General features: G+C 48.2%; 1 protein-coding gene across 15 annotated transcripts in view; it reads left to right on the plus strand.

Moving 5' to 3' along the window:
* TRRAP (transformation/transcription domain associated protein) overlaps positions 1–21,858 on the plus strand; it is a 110,871-nt gene that overhangs the window by 50,979 nt on the left and 38,034 nt on the right. For 10 of the 15 annotated variants that reach the window (XR_012325973.1, XM_033840507.2, XM_033840506.2 and 7 more), the window contains 22 exons: positions 21–74; positions 1,886–2,005; positions 2,245–2,364; positions 2,749–2,913; positions 3,010–3,191; positions 3,419–3,617; positions 4,051–4,179; positions 5,923–6,189; positions 7,589–7,795; positions 8,837–8,995; positions 9,091–9,225; positions 9,589–9,699; positions 10,582–10,728; positions 12,155–12,368; positions 13,139–13,264; positions 13,701–13,847; positions 14,553–14,752; positions 15,309–15,430; positions 15,752–15,965; positions 17,884–18,063; positions 20,216–20,362; positions 21,564–21,683. Coding sequence is in view for 14 of the 15 variants with exons in the window: in XM_033840507.2 (XP_033696398.1) it covers positions 21–74; positions 1,886–2,005; positions 2,245–2,364; positions 2,749–2,913; positions 3,010–3,191; positions 3,419–3,617; positions 4,051–4,179; positions 5,923–6,189; positions 7,589–7,795; positions 8,837–8,995; positions 9,091–9,225; positions 9,589–9,699; positions 10,582–10,728; positions 12,155–12,368; positions 13,139–13,264; positions 13,701–13,847; positions 14,553–14,752; positions 15,309–15,430; positions 15,752–15,965; positions 17,884–18,063; positions 20,216–20,362; positions 21,564–21,683 (3,465 nt within the window). In the remaining variant the exon portion in view is untranslated. The remainder of the gene's footprint in view (positions 1–20; positions 75–1,885; positions 2,006–2,244; positions 2,365–2,748; positions 2,914–3,009; positions 3,192–3,418; positions 3,618–4,050; positions 4,180–5,922; positions 6,190–7,588; positions 7,796–8,836; positions 8,996–9,090; positions 9,226–9,588; positions 9,700–10,581; positions 10,729–12,154; positions 12,369–13,138; positions 13,265–13,700; positions 13,848–14,552; positions 14,753–15,308; positions 15,431–15,751; positions 15,966–17,883; positions 18,064–20,215; positions 20,363–21,563; positions 21,684–21,858) is intronic. The other 5 variants (XM_033840512.2, XM_033840518.2, XM_033840520.2 and 2 more) reach the window with 3 other exon arrangements.

The following is a 21,858-nucleotide window of genomic DNA, read 5'->3' on the forward strand; positions in this document are numbered from 1 at the left end:
ATTTTCCTCCCCATCCTCAGGAAAGCATTTCAGAGTGCGGGAGATGTTCCTTGTCTCCATTCTGTCAGTTTGAGGTGAGAACAACCTATTAAAAGTCAGTTTATGACTTGCAATGTGAAGAACAGTTTATATTTTCTTTTCTTTTGTTTTCTTTTCTTTTTACCTTTCCGTTGCCTTTTTTCATGCTGTAATTTTTGTTTTGGTTCAGCCTGCCGTGGAAGGGGTAGAGGTGAGAATCTCAGTGGAAGTGCAGGAGGGGTCGTTGTTGTACTTGGTTTTGCTGTGACTTGTGGTTCTGTGGTGGACAGAGTGTGTCGTGCCTTTGAGTGCAGTGAGCTGTACTGTCTGTCTGTGGCAGAGTTGTATTAGTACCATTGCCGTGAACTGTCCGGGTGCCACGCATGTTTTCTATTAGGACGTCTTTAAGCAAGATTCTAAGTTCTCTGGTTTTCTACGTGCTAGAATTGCAATATCCCAATATTTCTGATCCAGCCGGGTTTTGCTCTCATAATGTTGGTATGAGCTCATGCATCTAACAACCTCTTGAGAGGAAATGCCACAAAGAATACATTAGACCTGCTAGAAATAGGGAGGAGTTCTATTTCCTCTGACTGGCCAGCTGCCTCAAACTGAAACCTCCTTGCTCCCCCTGCACCCAGGCCCCTGTGTATGTCTCTCACGCATACCACACTGTGGTGGTCACGACACTGACTTTGAACAGCCTAGCCCTGAGCGTTCCCTCTTCTGTAAAATGGGGATGGTAATACCTGTCATTCCTGCCTTCCGGTGGTGACGTGAAGGCCAGAAGTGATTTCATGACAGTGCTTTGAAAATGAAAACCCTTAAGATGAAAGTACCATTGTTAGAAGGTTATTCTAATTTCAGTGTAGAACTTAATCTGCCTGAAAACTTGGAAACACTGTAGAAGAGAACTCTAGAGGAGGCATGGGAGCAACACTGAGCTGATTTTTCTCATTTCTTACCCGTCGCACTGTTTTGCCTTTTGGCTTAAAGAGACATTTTGAGAAGTATCTCCAGTGCTGCCGGGACGTGGTCCCTCCTGACTGGCGTTTATCATCCCCATTTTACTGGTTTAGAGTCACGGGTATCCTATTACCCGCCACCCAGGATGGGACATCAGGGAGTCTTCCCTTCCCCGTGGCCTGAATGGCGGACACAAAACCGTGGGAACTGACACTGTGAATGGAAAGTCGGAATGACACTCAGTAATTGGCCGCTGAGTTGTTAGCACGTTAAAAAATGCAAAATTCTTGGCATTCCACGTTTTGCATATGATTCCGTAAAGCAGTTTGTCAGCTTTATTTTCAGGCCTGGTTGATAAATTTTTAGAACCACAGTCAGTCATTTATTTACGCTGATAATTAATTTCCAGGGTAAATACTTCAAGTATTTTTTTTGAGGACTTTGTGCTAAGTTTTGAGGGTAAAAGAAGTCTGTGCCCTCAGAACTTAGTGCATTGGGAAGACCCCGTGATGTCACGGCAACGTGAGGGAATCCTAATGCTCATGGCCATGGGCATGACCCCCCGCCCCTGCTGGGCTCACCTCGGCAGCCCGAAAGGTCACTTCAACACTTGTCAGTGTGCGTGAAAGCAAAGACAGCACCATCACTGAGGTGCACAGTCAGCTCCCTCTCCCCTCCACTGACAGATGAAATCTGAAGGCCAAGGGCAGGTAGTTTCCTTAGGCCACAGCTGTAATCTGAGATTGGTGAGTTGTGGCTTTCTATTGATACATGTTAACTCTGCTTCTGTTGGCTAACCTTGCAAATGTAGCTAGAGCCTAGCAGGGTCTGTAGTGATGTTGGTATCTCTCGCTGGCAAAATTAATTGGCCTATTTTATAATTTCTGGTCTTCTTCATCAGGAAATGAAAATTTGTTCGGCAATCATAAACCTTTTTCATCTGATCCCAGCTGCACCTCAAACTCTGGTCAAGCCTTTGTTAGAGGTCGTAATGAAAACAGAACGTGCTATGTTGATCGAGGTAATGGTCAAACGCGGACTAATTCTAATTCTTCCTCCATCTATTGCTTGTAATGTTTTCACTGTCATATTTTAGATGGGTTAATCTAACAGTATAAAGATACTGGGTGTTAATATTTGCTTACGGTGGGTGCACTCCAGTTACAAGGGGGAGAAATGCACATTGGAACCGTGTGAGGTTGCTAGAACAGAAGAGCCTCAAACCCCCAGAAGGTCCAGTTTTCACCACATGTTTTCTAGGCCGGCAGTCCGTTCAGAGAGCCTCTGATCAAGTTCCTGACCCGCCATCCCTCGCAGACGGTGGAGCTGTTCATGATGGAAGCCACGCTGAACGACCCCCAGTGGAGCAGGATGTTCATGGTGGGAGCCCGGGGCTGGGGTCGGGGTCCCTGCCACCATGCTCGACAGTCTGGAATTTATATATCGCTGTTCAGTGTCCTGGCTTTATTTTTCTCTAATGTATTTGAGTATTAGAAACATTGTTGTGTATGTGAAAAGCTCAAGTCCAGGAATCCCTCTCTGTAGGATTTTGGTGGTGGTAATGAACGAATGAGCTGCTAGGATTATGAAACTCAGGGTGTGATTATTGTCTAAAAAGCACTTTTTAAAGAGGGTGCTTACAGTGATTTTATTTTTTTTTGCCTGCCTTGAGAGATTTAGGAAGAACCTTAGAGTTTATATCATTTCAACATTTTGTGGGTTTTGATTAACTTAAAACAGCTATTTATTTTGCTTTGTTTTCAGAGTTTTTTAAAGCACAAAGATGCCAGACCTCTTCGAGACGTGCTGGCAGCTAACCCCAACCGGTTCATCACGCTGCTGCTGCCCGGCGGCACCCAGACTGCCGTGCGCCCTGGCTCACCCAGTACCAGCACCCTGCGCCTGGACCTGCAGTTCCAGGCCATCAAGGTAGCACGGCTCTCTCTCAGGCACCCGACGTCTTAGACGTTTAGTCAAGACTCAGGGAGAACCCTGTCAGCATCCTCATTGTCTTTTCTTTGACAGATCATTAGTATTATAGTTAAAAACGATGACTCCTGGCTGGCCAATCAGCACTCTCTGGTGAGCCAGCTGAGACGTGTGTGGGTCAGCGAAACCTTCCAAGAAAGACACCGGAAGGAGAACATGGCTGCCACCAACTGGAAGGAGCCCAAGCTGCTGGCCTACTGTCTACTGAATTACTGCAAGTGGGTGCACCTGGGCGCTCTGCACCAAGTGGCCTGCTCTCCCCGATAAGCCTCCTCCCTGAGCTGCTCCTCCCTGAGCTCTGCATAGCTGGCTCACTGCATGTGTGTCATCGCATTTGTTGTAGAGGACGGGCTGTAACTTTGAGCTGCTCAAAAGCAAGTCGGGCATCAAACATAGTTACGAAATTTGCCATAATTTAACCTGCCTTCTTATTTTGACCCTTCAGAAGGAATTACGGAGACATAGAATTGCTGTTCCAGCTGCTCCGGGCCTTCACTGGTCGTTTCCTCTGCAACATGACGTTCTTAAAAGAGTATACGGAGGAGGAGATTCCCAAAAATTACAGCATTGCTCAAAAACGTGCCCTGTTTTTTCGCTTTGTGGACTTCAACGACCCCAACTTCGGAGATGAACTGAAAGCCAAGGTGGGTCCCACTGTTACTGCGGGAGAAGCCACGGCGTTTGAGCTCGTTTTCTAGGGAGCCAAGGGCACTACTTGTGTTCTGCTGTGCCTTTCCTCGTCTGGGCCGTTTATGAGGAAAATTTCGTTGTTGGGAAACATAAGGCAGGTCCACCCGTGAACCAGTGTTGACGAGTAGTTTGTTAGTTCCCTTGTTTTTATAAAACAACTTGTTTGAGGTGAGAAGAGTGAACCAGGCCAATGTCTCTTTCCCTCAAGTTTTTAACCTACCTTTACAGTTGCCATTGTAATAAAAGACAGGATTATTAGCTGCACCCTTGATTGAAGTCTAACTTGATGGTGCAGCATAACCAAGCTGGTGGTCTCTTTCACCTAGTGAAAGAGATAGAGAGCATGGCTTTGTTTTCCTTCTCCTTCATTGTAAAATTTTTTTGTAGGTTCTGCAGCATATCTTGAATCCTGCTTTCTTATACAGCTTTGAGAAGGGGGAAGGAGAGCAGCTCTTAGGACCTCCCAATCCAGAAGGCGATAACCCGGAGAGCATCACCAGTGTGTTTATAACCAAGGTGACATCACTAACCATGCATTGGCCTGAAAAGTAACTTGGGAGATGTGACAGGTTCAAGGAAATAAGCTTATTTCCCTAAGGCTTTTATTTTTCATGATTGCGTTAATTTATAGCAGAACATTATAATTCTTACTAGTGAATTTATTAAGGCAGCCTCCATTTGGAATGAATTATCTTTTCCGCATTAATAGATTGCAGTGAGAAACAGCATATATCTCAGTGAAAAATTCAGATGTCACATTTGTTTTGTAGAAACCTCTATTGCTGGTCAGTAGAGTTTTCAAGATCTGTTTACATCTTTAGCTTTGCAAAAGAATCCCCTAGAAGCCAGTGAGAATATTAGACTGGATCCAGTTGCCGCTGTACCCCTTTGCTGCCAAGTTCATGAACGTCGTTGTGGCACTAGGGTGTCTGAAGTTAGCTTGGGTCTCAGCACTTTTACAATAGTGTTTCCAGTTTGCACTAGTGAGGCTTTTGGAATCAAGTGTCTGCTTGAGGAATGCCTGTGCTGTGTTTCCCATGGTGCCTCGGCTATCCTCTGCCATTAGGCTATTGAACTTCACCGGCAGATGCCGAGTGTGCCTTGAGGTTGTTGCACTGAGTGTTTGTGCACGGTTGGTGGTGGAGCGCTGTGAGCCGTGGGCATTCCCGCCTGTAGTGTGCCACCGGTGAGTCACTGCCCTCGGAGAGGACACAGTGGTTTCCTCACTGCTCCGTCCTGGGGTCCAGGCAGAGGGAGTGCTGTTCACATGGACAGGTCGCTGGGCCTCCTGTAGTCTTTGTCCCTTAGGACGGCCCTCCTTCCTGCAGTTTTGACCCCACGCCCACCCTCCTGTGGAAGTGAGAGCTGAGCCCAAGGAATTATCTTTGGTCCACATACTGATATTTGCCTTGTTCTGGGCAGCTGTGGGGAGATGGTGACCCGGACTCGGCCCCTCCTGTTTACTGCCTTCTCTAGGCTGTGTCCTTGGGGCCAGACGCTGCCGACTCGGCACAAGTGAGGAGCTGGGATCTCAAGCGTCGATGGGGATAAATGGTGCGGGGCAGGCTGGCGCCCTGGGAGGGGCCGCCGTGAGGCAGCACATCCAGGGGAGAGGGCGCCCTGGTGAAAACACAGTTATTGTGGGAGACTTTATTCTGGCGGGTCCTCTGAGAGGCAGAAGGTGGTTAGGGTACTTACTGGATGGTGCAGTCAGTATGCTTGACTCACTAGGGACGTGTAACATGTTCCTCAGAGTGCGCATTTTCTTCTTATATTCATGAAACACATGGAAAAATCTGTCACATACTTGATTGCATAGGAAAGCATAACAGTTTTTTAAAAAACAGATTTTTTGGTAGGTAACATTTTCTGATAATACTAAAAAGTAAGGACAAGGTAATTAATGGTTGACTCGAAAAAGATTCTCAATTACTTGGAAATTAAGAAACTCAGTCCTGAATCACCTTACATTGAAGAGCTAGTATTCCTTTTCTACCTCAAGCCCCTTTGCCCACTGCATTCTGACTTCTAAGCCTGCCCCTTTTTTCATCATTAAAATAAATGTATCGAGTTTGTCATCTGTATGTAATAAAGGAAAATTGATGTGACGTCGTTGAGTCCATCACGGTGGAGCTTAATATTTTGTGCGGGGGGAGAGAGAGAGAGAGAGAGAGTTTGTGTGTTTCAAGGCTTAGACTTGTCGAGTGACCTTTCAGAGGTAGCAGACCAGAAGTGCATCCTGTGCTCGTGCTCTCGCAGGTCCTGGACCCGGAGAAGCAGGCGGACATGCTGGACTCGCTGCGCATCTACCTGCTGCAGTTTGCCACGCTGCTGGTGGAGCACGCACCCCACCACGTCCACGACAACAACAAGAACCGCAACAGCAAGCTGCGCCGCCTCATGACCTTCGCGTGGCCCTGCCTGCTCTCCAAGGCCTGCGTGGACCCCGCCTGCAAGTACAGCGGCCACTTGCTGCTGGCCCACATTATCGCCAAGTTTGCGATACACAAGAAGATAGTCCTGCAGGTACTCAGCGGGCTCCCTGCCGTCCACCCGACACCACGCGCACATGCTGCTTCCGCGGACGAGCGCAAGCGCAGCCTGCTTCCCTATTTATTGTCCTTCCCAGTACATTTAAAAATGCTCCTCTCTGGGCTTCCCTGGTGGCACAGTGGTTGAGAGTCCGCCTGCCGATGCAGGGGACGCGGGTTCGTGCCCCGGTCCGGGAAGATCCCACATGCCGCGGAGCGGCTGGGCCCGTGAGCCATGGCCGCTGAGCCTGCGCGTCCGGAGCCTGTGCTCCGCAACGGGAGAGGCCACAGCAGTGAGAGGCCCGCGTACCGCAAAAAAAAAAAAAAAAAAAAAAATGCTCCTCTCTGCCGTCTTTTTGTGACTGTGAAACGTCCACGACGATTCATTCTCACCCTTCCTCCCTGTTCTTGCTCTGCCCGCTCCTTCCTCTGCAGCCTTGCTTTTGAAATAAGACAGTGTCTGCCTTGTCCGCCTCATGCTTCTCTACCTGTTCCGTGAAAATGTGTCAGTCAAGGGCCCCGGCCCACGCCTTAGCTAAAGACAGACAGTAGGCACTCTTGAACCCTTGTCTCCTAACCCCTCTTCGGGTTGACGACCTGAAACACTTGTTCCTTACATTGCTCAGTGGGTTAGGCTTTGATGTCAGGCAGGCTGAGTTTGAGTTTTGTTTCTTCCACTCCTGAGTTCCATGACTCTGACTGAGTTCGTCACTGTCCCTGTGTAAGGGTTAAATGTAATCATGCACTTGAGCACTCAGCCTGTCTGTCCCATTAAGCACCTGGTAAGTGCTGGCTCTCGTCCTGTCCTGTGAGTCACTCTTGATTGTTTCCTCTGACCACTCCCTCTTGGGAACTTCTCTGGACCAGAGACCCCAGGGGCATCTGTGACACCCTGTCATTCTCCCAGGCATGCAGGCTCAGCAAGTTCTGTTGTTTCCAGCCCCCATCCTGTCCCCTCCACCCACAGTGCCAGTCGGCTGGTCTGTGTTCCCATGACCTCACTTCCGTCAGACCTTCACGTGAACTAATTCAGCACTGTCTCTGAGAGTGGCCCCTTTCACTCCATTTTCTACCCTGGGGCTGGAGTAAAATGATCTGTATCCCTCAACCGACTTCCCACTGGTTACGCCAGAGGAGCTGGGTCCTGCTCGTCTTTGTATGCTCCACCCTAGTTCAGCACGGGCACATAGTAGGTGCTCAGAAAATGTTAGAGCAAGCATGTTCATCAAAACCGAATGAAAAGAGAACGTAACTACTGCGGTCTTTCCTAATAAGAGAGCCCTAAGGAATTTCTTTAAAGTGTTTTGCAGAAATATCATGCCTTAGTTCTAAGTGATTGTTTTTATCTTGTTTTTTAAAACCTTCATTCTATCAGTATTTCTGTCCTGTCTTAGGTTTTTCACAGTCTTCTCAAGGCCCATGCAATGGAAGCCCGAGCAATTGTCAGGCAGGCGATGGCTATTTTGACTCCAGCGGTGCCTGCCCGAATGGAGGACGGGCACCAGATGCTGACCCACTGGACGAGGAAGATCATCGTGGAGGAGGGGCACACTGTCCCCCAGCTGGTTCATATTTTGCATTTGATAGTGCAGCACTTCAAGGTGTGTAGGAAATACTGTAGATTGATGTCGATTGCTTCAGAGCAAATACCCTGTCAGGCATTTGCTTTGAAGTTTCACCTGTCTTCGTTTTCTGCAATAATAAGGTGGTCATACATCTTTCAGTAAAGGTAATTCTGATCCATTGGTTAGTATGGGTATGTGTATGGCCTTATCAACATGGAAATTGCTGTAGTTTAGAGAATGTGTCCCTGGTACAAGCTTTTTGCTAAGATGGCATTTTTCTTGTAAGTACAGTTGACCTTTGAACAACAAGGGTTTGAACTGTGTGGGTCTACTTACATGCAGATATTTTTCAATAAACGTACTACGGTATTACATGTTCTGTGCTTGCTTGAATCTGTAGATGTGGGACTACGGATGGAGAGGGCCGACTGTAAAGTTTATGCTTGCGTTTGTGACTCTGTCAGGGGTGGGCACCACTGACCCCTGTGTTGTTCAAGGGTCAGCTGTACTCAGTTGTCCACGAATACAGATGAGTTGTTGCTCTAAGGTGGGAGGTAGTTGTCATTAACTCTAGATTTTGGTAACTTGGCTTGAAGGTGTCGCTGGCACCTCCTTCTCTATAACCAGATCACCCCCTTTGTTGGATTTATTTATATGTAGATATTCCTTGTAGATGTTTGGGTAAAGGAGAAAGGATTGAGTTAAAAGCTAATTCTTTTACAGCCAGCTCTTTTAGAGTTGGGAATTTGCCTCTTGGCATGGCTAATTTGTATGACATCAAGTCTGAAGTTTAACACACGTGACTAGACTTGCCTACCTAAAGATAATTCGGTGTTCAGCATTTTTTAAAGATGGTCCTAAAAGGCTGAAACACGCTCTTATGTTGGGACTCAGTAGGGGGGAGGGGGAGTGGTAAACACACATACAAAAGGTGATGAGAATTTCTTTGCTAAAGTTATGGTTCAGAATTCTTGGGCAGGAGGTTGGGCTGTGTGTGTTGGGGCCGAGGTGGGTTACGTGGGCGTGCGTGCGGGGCGGCACACAGTGTCCCTGGCGTGACCTGGCCCGCGCCCGCAGGTGTACTACCCGGTGCGGCACCACCTGGTGCAGCACATGGTCAGCGCCATGCAAAGGCTGGGCTTCACACCCAGCGTCACCATCGAGCAGAGGCGGCTGGCCGTGGACCTGTCCGAAGTCGTCATCAAGTGGGAGCTGCAGAGGATCAAGGACCAGCAGGTAGGGCGTCAGCCCCTCGAGTCTTCCCTGACTGTTCTTTATGCCTCTCCCTGGACAACAATCAGGAAGGTCAAGTGTGTGTGTGTTTCTTTAAGCCGGATGCAGACATGGACCCAAATACAAGTGGAGAAGGAGTCAACTCTGTCTCATCTTCCATTAAAAGAGGCCTGTCGGTGGACTCTGCACAGGAAGTGAAGCGCTTCAGGACGGCGACGGGAGCCATCAGCGCAGTAAGAGCACGTGCACAGGCTGCGAGTGCCGCCTTTTATGGTTCATTTATCCAACAAACTTTGAATGTGGGCCGAGTGCCCGGCGCCATGCCAGCAGGACAGCTGGGAAAGGCTGCGCCCACAGCTAGAAACCCCACGATGTCCCACATTGCTGGCTTCCTGGACCTTGGTCACCATACTTTCTCCCCATACTTTCTCCATGGCTACCCCATACTTTCTCCACGGCTACTTTTCTTGTCCTTCTGCGGAGACCATGCCCGCCAGTGGTGTCCCTGACGTCCAGGATGGGGTCTGCCCCGGGGAGGAGGGCCGCGTGCAGTTAGTGGGCTGCGCTGTTGAGAACTCTCTTCCCTCTGTCTCCAGGTGTTTGGGCGGAGCCAGTCTCTGCCAGGTGCGGACTCCCTCCTTGCCAAGCCCATTGACAAGCAGCACACGGACACCGTGGTGAACTTCCTCATCCGCGTGGCCTGTCAGGTGTGGTATCTGTGTGTCTCAGGTTAGGGATCCTTCTGAACAAAGGCTGCTTGATAGGCTCCAGTGAGTTTGATTGTCTGTGATGGTTTGGTCGAAAAAGAAATAGACAAACCAGGGTCTGAGAGCTAGTTTTGTCCCTTTCATACCAAATTCCGTTTATTTTGTGACTTGCTAATATCTGAAATCTGCCTGTGTTTTATAATACGATTTAAAAAAACATTTTTTTTTTCAGTGGTGATGAAGTAATGGTATAGCTTATAGTAGCATCTTGGTGTTGGGGAAACATGGCAGTTCAGTGATCTTGGGCAGATCACTTGACTTTCGAGTTATCTGTGTCATAACGGTGTTGGGATGACCCTACCTACATAAGTTATGGACAACATTAGTAGTTCAGCTGCTTTATAACTTGCATTTATCATTCAAATCAGTAATATATTTTCATGGAGTTGTTGGGAATCAATTCCTGAAACTTCATTTTTATATTTCAAAAAAGCTTGTAACTGAAATTTCCCTTACAAAGTAGTTTTTATAATTATTAAAAAATAGTATATCTTGCAACACTATTGAGGATCTCCAAGTACTGAAAACAGTCTTCTAAACTCTTCAACCGATCCTTTCCTGTGTGCTGCAGCGTGCTGGGCACGGCCTGGGAGGCCCAGCTGATGGATTAATCACACAAATGAGTGCAGATCACCACTGACCCACTGTGAGGGAGGAGGGAGTGTCCCCAGGGGGAGCAGAGACAGCTGGGTTGAGGCAAGGTTGAGTCAGACAGGAGAGGAGGTGGAGCGCTGGGGTGGGAGGGCGCGGGGCAGCAGCTGGTGAGAGGCCTGTGAACACGTGTGCTGGGAAACTCGGGCTTGAACGTGAGTGAACTTCCAGGTTAACGACAACACCAGCACTGCGGGGTCTCCTGGGGAGGTGCTGTCCCGCCGGTGTGTCACTCTCCTGAAGACAGCCTTGCGACCAGACATGTGGTCCAAGTCGGAGCTCAAACTCCAGTGGTTCGACAAGCTGCTAATGAGCGTGGTAGGTGCGAGGGCCCAGGCACGGGCGGGCCACCAACCCCAATCTCCTTGCCCGCGGCTGGTCATGGCCCCTTTCGCCTCTTCCTGTGGCCGCTGGCTAATGAGGAGGGAGTGTCATTCGCTGAAAATGGCTCTAAATCTTCAGCTCTCACCTCCACCCCAGGGAGAGTTGGGAGTTTTGAAAACAGAATAGTTCTCTTGCCTTTCACAGATTAATTTCTTAAACCCACCTACCCGCTGGCATGGAATAAACATTTTTAGTTGACTTATGCAACCACCTTTAAAGTAAAGTTGAATTTTTAAAATAGATTGAATGATGGACATAGCACTGTATAGTCAGGTAACTAGAGATAGCCCCAGATGGCTGATTATTTGTTGGATTTTTTGGTTGTTTTTGTTTCTGTAAAAACCACGATTCTGTAATTTTCTGGAGGTTGCAGAAGCTGTTCTCTTGCCTTATCCATTTCATTACCAGGATACAGTTCAGTTTATCTAGTTCTGTGGTGAAATTTGAAAGCTTTTGGTCTCAGGATGATCATACCTACTGTAAGCATTTGTTATTTTGTGCTGCAAAGATTAGTATCATTGCTCAAGTTTTTTGAAAGGCTACACAGGTTAACCTGTGTTATGGAAACAGAGTAATAGGCCCCCTGAGTCTGCGGCACATGCTTGCTGCTTAACTTATTTGCAGATTTCTTTCCTCTTTTTCTCTTTGAAAGGTCAAATTATTTTCCTATCAAATGTAGTCACCATTGAATCAAGTTCAGCCCCTTCACAGGCTGACGTTTTCTGAGGGCGATGGGTCTGTTCACACTGACTTCCTGCCTTTCCCCATGATCTGCCTCACAGCAGTGCACACACACGGTGCACCTGCAGGGCATGTGTGTGCGTCAGCCACAGACACGTGTTGTGAGGCCAAACTTAAGTCCTTACTGTAAAACTTGTACTCTATTTTCTATTTTATTCTCTTGGTTTTTTTTTCTTTCTTTCTTTTTTAATGCTGACAATCTCTTCGATTGATTTCATGATACACAGTTTCAAAGATACTTCCTTTTGGAAGGATATGTGTATTTTAACTAAAAACGTGAGAAAAAAGCAAAATTCATTGCAACAGTTGCCTTTTTAAACCAGATTTCAGTGATTTTCAAAATTTTAGTACTAAATATTGAATATTAATATCTTTCATGAGCTTAAGGGAATTTGACTAAATATTTAAAGCAAATTTATTAAAAGGAAGATTACGAAATCCTACTGTGTTAATAAAATATGGTGGTCGTTTATGTATCTAATGTGTTTATTCTTCAGTGGTTGTTTATTTCATTTCCAAGTACTTATTGACACGTGTAGTTTTAATTTCGCTTGGTTTCTGTTTGTAATTTGCTGTACTGTTTATCTCATCTGTGTGTGGCCTGTGTTCTCCGTTCCAGGAGCAGCCCAGTCAAGTGAACTATGGAAACATATGCACAGGATTGGAAGTGCTGAGCTTCTTGCTGACAGTGCTGCAGTCCCCAGCCATCCTGAGCAGCTTCAAACCCCTGCAGCGTGGAATCGCAGCCTGTATGACGTGCGGAAACACCAAAGTGTTACGAGCCGTCCACAGCCTTCTTTCACGCCTCATGAGTATTTTCCCAACGGAGCCAAGTATGTGACCTTTGCTGTTGGCGCCTTTCTTTCTTTCCGAGTGGATGGGTGGGCACAGAGCTTGTTAGCTGAGAATGCTCATCCTCCTGTTACTATAGTGAGCATTTTATTATTCTGCTTTTCTTTGTACCTTTAAACTTTCTTTAAAAGAAGTTGAGGGCTTCCCTGGTGGCGCAGTGGTTGGGAGTCTGCCTGCTGATGCAGGGGACGCGGGTTCGTGCCCCGGTCCGGGAGGATCCCACATGCCGCGGAGCGGATGGGCCCGTGAGCCATGGCTGCTGAGCCTGCGCGTCCGGAGCCTGTGCTCTGCGGCGGGAGAGGCCGCAACAGTGAGAGGCCCACATACCACAAAAAAAAAAAAAAAAAAAAGAAGTTGACGTAAAAACTTCATGGTAGCAGTCTGCATTAGCAGTTTTGTGTCTGCTTTGGAAATAGTTTTCTCCATCAGCTGAACATACCATTTCCATATGGTATTTAAAGGAAGCTAGGTTAAAATATGTTGTCAGTTGCTGAACATCTTACAAGGTAGAATTTTGGCGTCTCATATGTAAGTGTATTTAGGGTATTCAGGCGAGGCTTGGTGGCATGAAAGGTGGTTACTGAGCTCTGTAAACTGGGAACCACGCGTCCTGCGGTGAGAGGTGCCTGTGTCAGTCACAGCAGGTCCCAGACAGCCAAGCTCAATGCTAGCCTGAGGAGAGTTAGCGTCCCAGAGCCTGGCCGGGCCCGCGAGCCGGACCCCAGAGCCCAGGTTCCCACTACTGTTTCAGGCACTTCGAGCGTGGCCTCCAAGTACGAGGAGCTGGAGTGCCTCTACGCGGCGGTGGGCAAAGTCATCTATGAGGGACTCACCAACTACGAGAAGGCCACCAGCGCCAACCCCTCCCAGCTCTTTGGTGAGCGTGTGTCCATCGTGGTTTTCCCAGCGTGGTCCAGCTGTGCACTGGATAAGCTTTTCCTTCTGGGGTCGAGGGGCGCTGGCCCCTTGCAGGCGAAAATCTTCTTATGAGTTACAGTCGGCTCTCTGTATATTTTACATGGTTCCTTCGTGTCCGCAGCCCCTTGTACACAGATTCAGCTGACCCCGGATCGTGTAGCACTGTAGTATTTACTAGTGAAAAAAAGCTCTGCGTAAGTGGACTCATGCAGTTCACACCTGTGTTGTTTGAGGGTCACCTGTAATGCTGACATTTGGGATTAACCTGTACTTCTGTCAGAAATGGCACATTTTTGTCTAGCACATTTTTTAATGTTTTAAGTAGTACGTTTTTGTGAATTACTCAATTTTTTAAGACCTTTCTCAAAAAGCACCTGTCACTCTCTACCTTTCAGGGACCCTGATGATCCTCAAGTCTGCCTGCAGCAACAACCCAAGCTACATCGACAGGCTGATCTCGGTCTTCATGCGCTCCCTGCAGAAGATGGTCCGAGAGCACCTGAGCCCGCAGGCCACCTCGGGCAGCACGGAAGCAACCTCAGGTGACAGGCTCGGCCCCGTGTTCTTCCCTGAGGCTTCAACACCTAAACGTGCCGGCTGTGATTAGATTCTAAAGCCAACACGAATGTCTGTTGTTTTTATGCAGTTCAGTATCATTTGCTCTTCACAAAGAGGTTCTGAGCATTTCATTTACAACCATAAAAAGACTCACTTTTAAAATGAACTGATTTAAAGATTGTGAATGTAAGAATGAAGAAATTTGAGCAACATTCATCACTAGATGAGAGTTATCTAACAATTTTGCTACAAAACAGAGGTTGCTATTATCAGAACTATTATTTCTGAAGAAGAATTAAGTCACTGGTTCCAGACCTGAGCTGTGAGCTTCAGGAATCGGTGATATGTTGGTGTGTGGCAGGGAGCTGCGGTTGTCACTCTTCCAGTTGCCCCTCGGAGCACCAGTGCCATGCATGTGACTTCAGGGCTTGGCTGTATGCGGGGTTTCCTGCAGTGGTCCCACCAGCTCCATCATCCCTTCCCCTGTGAGGAGGCTCTTATAGGGCCCCCCTGGCAAGGCGGAGTAGTCAGAAAGCCGTGAGGCACTTCAAATCCCAGAGCTCTAGTTGCAGGAGAAGATATTTTGGGGAGGCAATGGGCAGAATCCAGAGTGCCATGCAGTGTGGGTGGTTGGTTGCCTGCTCAGGCAAGTTGGTAGAGATCGTTGGGCTCTTTCTCCGCTTGAGCAGGAACCAGTGAGCTGGTGATGCTGAGTCTGGAGCTGGTGAAGACGCGCCTAGCTGTGATGAGCATGGAGATGAGGAAGAACTTCATCCAGGCCATCCTGACCTCCCTCATTGAGAAATCCCCCGATGCCAAAATGCTCCGGGCCGTGGTTAAAATTGTGGAAGAATGGGTTAAAAATAATTCCCCGATGGCAGCCAATCAGGTGAGCTGCGAAGAGGGGCTGTGCTCTGGCCAGGTGATCTTCCTGTGTGTGTAAAAGGAAATTCAGGCGTCGCATTCTAAGCTCTTCTGCAAGTTCTCAAACAAAACATTTTTTTCTCCAGTGTTTGCGTTCACCGAATCTTCCCTTACGGTGGATTTTTCTCACTGTGCTTAACAGATTTTAAACAGAAATTTGGAATAACTGGTCACTTATCTTATAAGGTTTTACTTCTGTTAAAACGTTAAATGAACCTTACTTGTTAGTCTTCTATGGTGGTGAAGTTAAGCCAAAAATAATAATGATGAGGGGTTATTATTTGATTTAGTAAGATGCTTTCAAACTTCTGATTTGCTTTTTAGTTTAGTTGCTTTTATGTTGGCACCTGTCTTGATCTTGAGCATCCGAAGAACCATTTAGAAACAGCCTTGTCTTATTTTACCTGACAAGATCGTAAGAGCTTAAAAATTGATAGAGCATATGGCTGAAATACTTGGGAGCATGTCTTTTTTCAAACAGAAATAATTGACCTTTTCTTTTAAAAAACAAATTTGTACAGACACCTACACTCCGGGAGAAGTCCATTTTGCTTGTGAAAATGATGACCTACATCGAAAAGCGTTTTCCAGAAGACCTTGAACTAAATGCACAGTTTTTAGACCTTGTTAACTACGTCTACAGGTAATCACGGCAATTAATCAAATGTTGCTCGTGTCAGTCCCTGGCGTGCTCTCTGACTAGCCAGTAATGTGACTTTTTAATCTTCTCATTATATCTAAATTTTAAATGTTCATTTAAATCACATAACATACTTTGGCATCATTAATGAGCCTTTTTGCTCAAATGCTGCATCAGCCCAGGACGATTTGGAACACACTCTTGGCCTTCATGGAGGCTTTTCGGAAAGCTGGTGTCCACTTGTTCACTGCTCGTTTGCTTACGGCCTGAGGGTCCCCCGTCCTGCGTAGCTCTGCTATCTCGGTGTCATTCCTTGGATTGCAGGGATGAGACGCTTTCTGGCAGCGAGCTGACTGCGAAACTTGAGCCTGCCTTTCTCTCTGGGCTGCGCTGCGCCCAGCCGCTCATCAGGGCCAAGTTTTTCGAGGTTTTTGACAACTCTATGAAGCGTCGCGTGTACGAGCGCCTGCTCTACGTGACCTGCTCCCAGAACTGGGAGGCCATGGGGAGCCACTTCTGGATCAAGCAGTGCATTGAGGTAGGACGGACCCAGCTCATGGTCCGTGTGGGGGGCCTGGGGCCGGGTGTCTACACACGCAAAGACAGATCAGACATCTCTACCACAAGACCGCTTTAATCTCTAGTAGGAAGGGAAAAGACTTAAAGCAGGAAGGGTAGAGCAGCCAGGCCAGACCAGCCTGACAACGCTATGGGCTCTGACCCCTTAGTGCAAGAGGCCAGGGTGCTGGAGATGAGGCCCTGTGTGAACGGTCAGGCTGTTTCAGGGGACAGCAGTTCAGATGGTCTCTGATGTTGTTCACGGGATTGTAGTCAAACTTCTGGCTTCATTCTTTGGATTAATCACCAACAAACATACTGCATCAGGCCACCTAGGTTTTCCAAAGCAGGTTACCGATGCTGTGCAAATAGGTTACCAGACCACTTTGTCTAGTGAGACAAGGTTGTGAAATTCTCTTTGAGGGAAAAGAAGGGAATTGTGGCACTGGGTTTCAGTGAGAGCTTGTTGGCATGTTTCCTTTGGTGCTGAGTATACGTTTTCTTAGTGTTGTAAATAGCAGTATCTGGAACTTCACAAATGGCAACACAGTGGGCAGAGTTCCCTGATTTATTCTTCATTCTTTCATGAGACTTACCGATTGCCATTAGGTGCCAAGCCCTGGGGTAGGAAGTGACAAAGACGAAAAAGACATTGGACCATGTAGAGGACAGGGCAGGCTGAAGGGCGCAGCTAGGAACCTGCTGTCCTGCCTCCTTCGTCCTGTGTGTCTGGTCCATCGCCAGGTGTTACCAGTTCAAGGCCACTCGCTTTTCTCCCTCCCCTCTCTGGCTCACGAAGATGACAGGAATGGTGTCCTTAGTGTTCACCCACCTTCTCTCCTGCCCGCCACAGTTCTTACTGTTGCAAACTTGTTCTGATAGAGTAAAGCAGACTGTGTCGCTCCTTGCCTTTGTACCCAGCACAAGACCCCACCTCCAGGATACCGACTCGCTGGCCCCTCTCCAGCCCTGTGCTGCCCCTCTGCCCCCGCTCGTTAGTCTCCAGCCTCACTGGCCTCCCGGGTTCTCACACATGCCACGTTCCTGACACCCACGCTGAACTGAAGCAGGCGCCCTTGTATCCTCTGTCGCCTGCCCATTCCCTGGGCTGCATCATCACGATGAGCGTGTGTGTGTTATGTGTTGATGTTGGTCTTGTCCTTCCCTCTGACACTCCAGCCTCACCGGGCGGGGGCACTGTCTCTGTGAAGTTGACAAACGAATCTCCAGGGCCTCACACAGTACATAGTGGGTGTTCAGTAAGAATGCAAGAGTGGCTGGGTCGGGGGTGGTGTGAGCCGGGTCGGGGCTTCGGGGAATAGTCTCGGGGGTGTCGCGTGCACGTGGGGACTGTTACCTCATGGGTGCCCCGCTAGGGAGCTCACACCATCCCCTGCGGACTGTGCGAAGCCCCTGGGGGTGTCGGGAGGGGGTGCCGACGTCAGCTTGTGGAATAAGATGAGTTTGAGAAGAGTAAGTCGAGATGAGTTAGGAAGCTGTGTCTGGGCAGGAGGTGACGGCTGCCTGGCTGTTCAGGAGGTGATACCGGCAGGACCCGGTGAGGTGAGTGGGAGACGAGAGAGACGGGAAAATGGGCGGATGGAGCAACAGCAGCTGCACTCCTGCCTGGGAGACGCCTCTGAGAGGACAGGGGAGGAGTCCTGTCTGGTAGGGAGAGAGATGCCCAGTTTACGCCTCGACACGGAGTCAGGGGTACCCGAGTGGGGCCGCTGGGAGAGAGGGCCAGACTCCTCTCGAAGCTGGAGGGTGTAGAGCGAGCTGGGGACTGGGGTCATCAGCACGTGCTGGTCAAGGCAACTCGGGGTTAATGGGGTCCACACACCGGAGCACCAGGCGTGCATCCCAGGTTTGTCTTCTCTCCCGCAAACCCCCTCCAGCTCCTCTTGGCCGTGTGTGAGAAGAGCACGCCCATCGGGACCAGCTGCCAGGGCGCCATGCTCCCATCCATCACCAACGTCATCAACCTGGCCGATAGCCACGACCGCGCGGCCTTCGCCATGGTCACACACGTCAAGCAGGAGCCCCGGGAGCGGGAGAACAGCGAGTCCAAGGAGGAGGTAACGCCCAGCGCACAGTGCCACCGTTCCACCGCAGGGCTCCCATCCCTGTTGGAGAATTTTGTATCAGCCTTAGAATATTTTTAGGGCAAGAGCAATGTGTTAAGACCTGTCTCTGCCTGAAAGCTCTGAACGTGGTACTGTGTTCAATACTTATATTTTCCTTTCTTTAATGTGGAGGTATAATTGACGTACATCCTGTTAGTCTCAGGTGTACAGTGTAGTGATTTGGTATCTGTATATACTGCGAAACGATCATCACAGTGAGTCTGGTCAACATCCATCGCCACACGTAGTTACAGAAGTGTTTCCTTGTGAGGAGAATTTTAAGACCTACTCTCTGGGCAACTTTCAAATACGCAGTACAGCGTTGTTAACTGCAGTCCCCATGCTGTACGTTACATCCCCAGGTTATAACTGGAAGTTCGTACCTTTTGACTCCTTGACCCATTCCACCTGCCTGCCACCCTCTGCCTTTGGCAGCCTCCAGTCTGTTCTCTGTATTTAGGAGCTTGTGTGTGTGTATTTAGATTCTACACATAAAATTGAAATCATACGATTGATTTCAGTTAGCATAATGCCCTCAAGGCCTATCCATGTTGTCGCAAATGGCAAGGTTTCATTCATTTTTATGACTGAATAATATCCATTCATCTGTTGATGGACACTGGGTTATTTCCATTCAGTTAGATGTTTTTAAAGGCAGAATCGATAAGCACCTTGTCTCATCGTTAAATTTTGAAAGAGATCACTTTGTCATGGGCTGTGCTGCTGAGCAAAGGGTATTTTACTCTTTGGTGATTGTTCTCCCCAAGTCAGGGGTAGCCCATGTTGTATTACAAAGCACTGCTCCAGGAAGTGACGCTATCATGAAGGAACTGTGGCTCTAGCTGGCTCCGCGGTCCACCTACTGTGAACCTCCTGTGTCTCTACCCAGTCCTGGCAGGGGCGGCTGTGGCGCCCAGACCCGACCGGCAGGGCAGAGCCTTGGTGCTGCTGACTGTCAGTACCCCGTGTGGAGTGGCTGACACCACGCAGGGTGTTGGTCTGTAAGCTGTTTCCTTTAGGGTGTTGGCCCTTGGAAGCTCAGTCTGCCTGGAGTGTTGGGTGTTAGAAGACAGCCAATCAGTGTTGAAGGAGGAGGGTACCCTCTTTGCTTTAAAAGGGGTAGTTGGTACCCTCTTCTGTATGTGAGACATCCACTTATTTTATTTACAAATAAAAATTTTCTTCACTTAGTTGCTAAGCACTAGGTCATTTGGTGATAGAATCTTTTTCTCTTTCTGTCGTCCTCCCGTGTGAAATAAATTACCAGCTTTGAAGTGATTCTTCTGCATTTTCAGGGCGCACACCAAATGGCCACTAGCGTGACTTAGAGCCTAGTCCGATGATTGGATTTTGACTGTGACTTCCCAGAAAATTCAGAGAGAAATAAGGTTCATTCTTTTTGGGGGATGAGTTGTGTAAAACACCATGCCAGCAAGGTTCTGTGCATTGGCCTGACAGTATTATTAATCTGAATGAGCAAGACAGCCAGGCAGCTATGTTGCATTTTATTTATTTTATTTATTTATTTTTGGCTGCATTGGGTCTTCGTTGCTGCGCGCAGGCTTTCTCTAGTTGCAGCGAGTGGGGGCTACTCTTTGTTGCGGGGCGCAGGCTTCTCACTGCGGTGGCTTCTCTTGCTGTGGAGCACAGGCTCTAGGTGTGTGGGCTTCAGTAGTTGCGGCTCGTGGGCTCTAGAGCGCAGGCTCAGTAGTTGTGGTGCACGGGCTTAGTTGCTCCGCGGCATGTGGGATCTTCCCGGACCAGGGCTCGAACCCATGTCCCCTGAATTGGCAGATGGATTCTTAACCACTGCGCCACCAGGGAAATCCCTAAAGTTGTAATTTCTTTTTAACTTTGCTTTCCATAATCCACATATGAAAGCAAAATGGTGACATTTTTATAGTGTCATGTAAGAAAGAGAGCTAGGTCAGGTCTAGTTTAATCTGCTTGTTTTTTATTTTAGAATTCAAGATTATTTAATCATAAACTTCCAAGAAACTAAAATTTTATTTACGAAAAGTGTAACAAGAAGTTTACAGGAGTTGTGATTGTTGATTTTCTTCAATTGACCTTTTGGTTTTACATGTTTGTTTCTGTTTTTTAGGATGTGGAGATAGATATTGAACTAGCTCCTGGAGATCAGACCAGCACGCCCAAAACCAAAGAACTTTCGGAAAAGGACATTGGAAACCAGCTGCATATGTTAACCAACAGACACGACAAATTTCTTGATACGCTCCGGGAAGTGAAGGTCTGTGCAAATTTGGGGGGATAGTTGTGGTTCTCCCCCTGCCCCTGAACATTTTGAACAGTCCATGAACCCATGGACTCCCCCATTCACTGCTCGAGGTGAGCGTTTCTGTAGCCAGGTCTGTGGATACTCGTGGCCATTGAGTACTTTGGCCTCTGCCACTGACTTGGAGCAAGGAGGCCCCTGACGCCCTGACCGGGGTGAGGGGAGCAGCCACATGAGGTCAGCCAGGCTCGTTTCCTCATGGCCTTCCTCACTGGGCAGCCTGAGTAGCAAGTAGGAGTATTTTCCACTTAAATGTTTTCTTCCATTTTCCTTGGAATATTTGTATCCTTGGGTTTTGCATTTTTAATAGAGATGTGGGTATGAGAGTGAATTCCCTGTTGTTGGGTAAAAAGGACAACATGATATGACGTGTGTGTCTCCGTCTTGGGCAGCAGGGCCCATGGAGGGACGGCAAGTGTGTGCCTGAGCCCCTCAGCGCCGGCTTCTTGATGCCACGTGGGGAGCTGGGCTTCAAGCAGCCAGAAACGTGGCTGTTTATAAGAAATTCGTACTTCAAAAACCACAGAGCTGTGGACAAAATCAAATGCATCTGTGGATTTGATATACACTCCGGGCCCCTGGTTTCCAACTCCGACCCCATTTGTGGGGTGTTCTGGTTCAGCCCTGTGCATTCCAGGCACCTCTCCAACTCTTGCCCGCTGTCAATTGCAGAGACTCTGAACTTTCATGGTTCTTGATTTGTTCTTCAGAATTACACCTGTTGGCAAATAGCTTAGCTAGTATGTGTATGCTTCTCCTGTTTCCTCTTCATGTCTTCAGTAGCCTCTGCTTTGATGGTGCCTGTGTGCCTCTCGTTTGCACTTTCAGCATCAGCATTGAGTTCGTACTTCTCGGGCCTGGTGGAATCAGTAATACGAAATGCCCTTGAAAGTTAAAAATGTAGGTGTGTCACTGGTGAGCCCCTTACCCAGGTCCTGGCTCAGCTGCTAAGCACACCGGGGGTCTGTGGTGCTCAGAATCTGTGTTTCACTGTGGCATGACGTTTGTTCAGGTCTTTGAAAGTTTGGAAGTGGAGGAGCGTGTGGTAAGGTGGGGCAGTAACGTTTCCTGACCAGGGAGGGACGCGTGGGGCAGCCGCATGGCAGGGGTTTCAGCACCAGCCCTTGCCCGCTACACCGGTCTTTCCTCTCTGCAGACTGGAGCCCTGCTCAGCGCTTTCGTCCAGCTGTGCCACATCTCCACCACGCTGGCCGAAAAGACGTGGGTCCAGCTTTTCCCCAGGTTGTGGAAAATCCTGTCTGACAGACAGCAGCATGTGAGTCTGTTTTTTAAGTCCTCTTTTGAAAAATATAGTTTTAGCTTTTGATAAGTATTTGATTAAGTTTCAATGGCTGAGGAAACTAGTATTATCCAAGAGTGAATTATCAAAAATATCCCAGATGCTGAGGGAGAGGGTAAAGACGGGCTGATTTTTGCACGAGACCCAGGTC

The sequence above is a fragment of the Tursiops truncatus genome, chromosome 15 (assembly GCF_011762595.2).
Source record: "Tursiops truncatus isolate mTurTru1 chromosome 15, mTurTru1.mat.Y, whole genome shotgun sequence".
Taxonomy (NCBI): Eukaryota; Metazoa; Chordata; class Mammalia; order Artiodactyla; family Delphinidae; genus Tursiops; species Tursiops truncatus.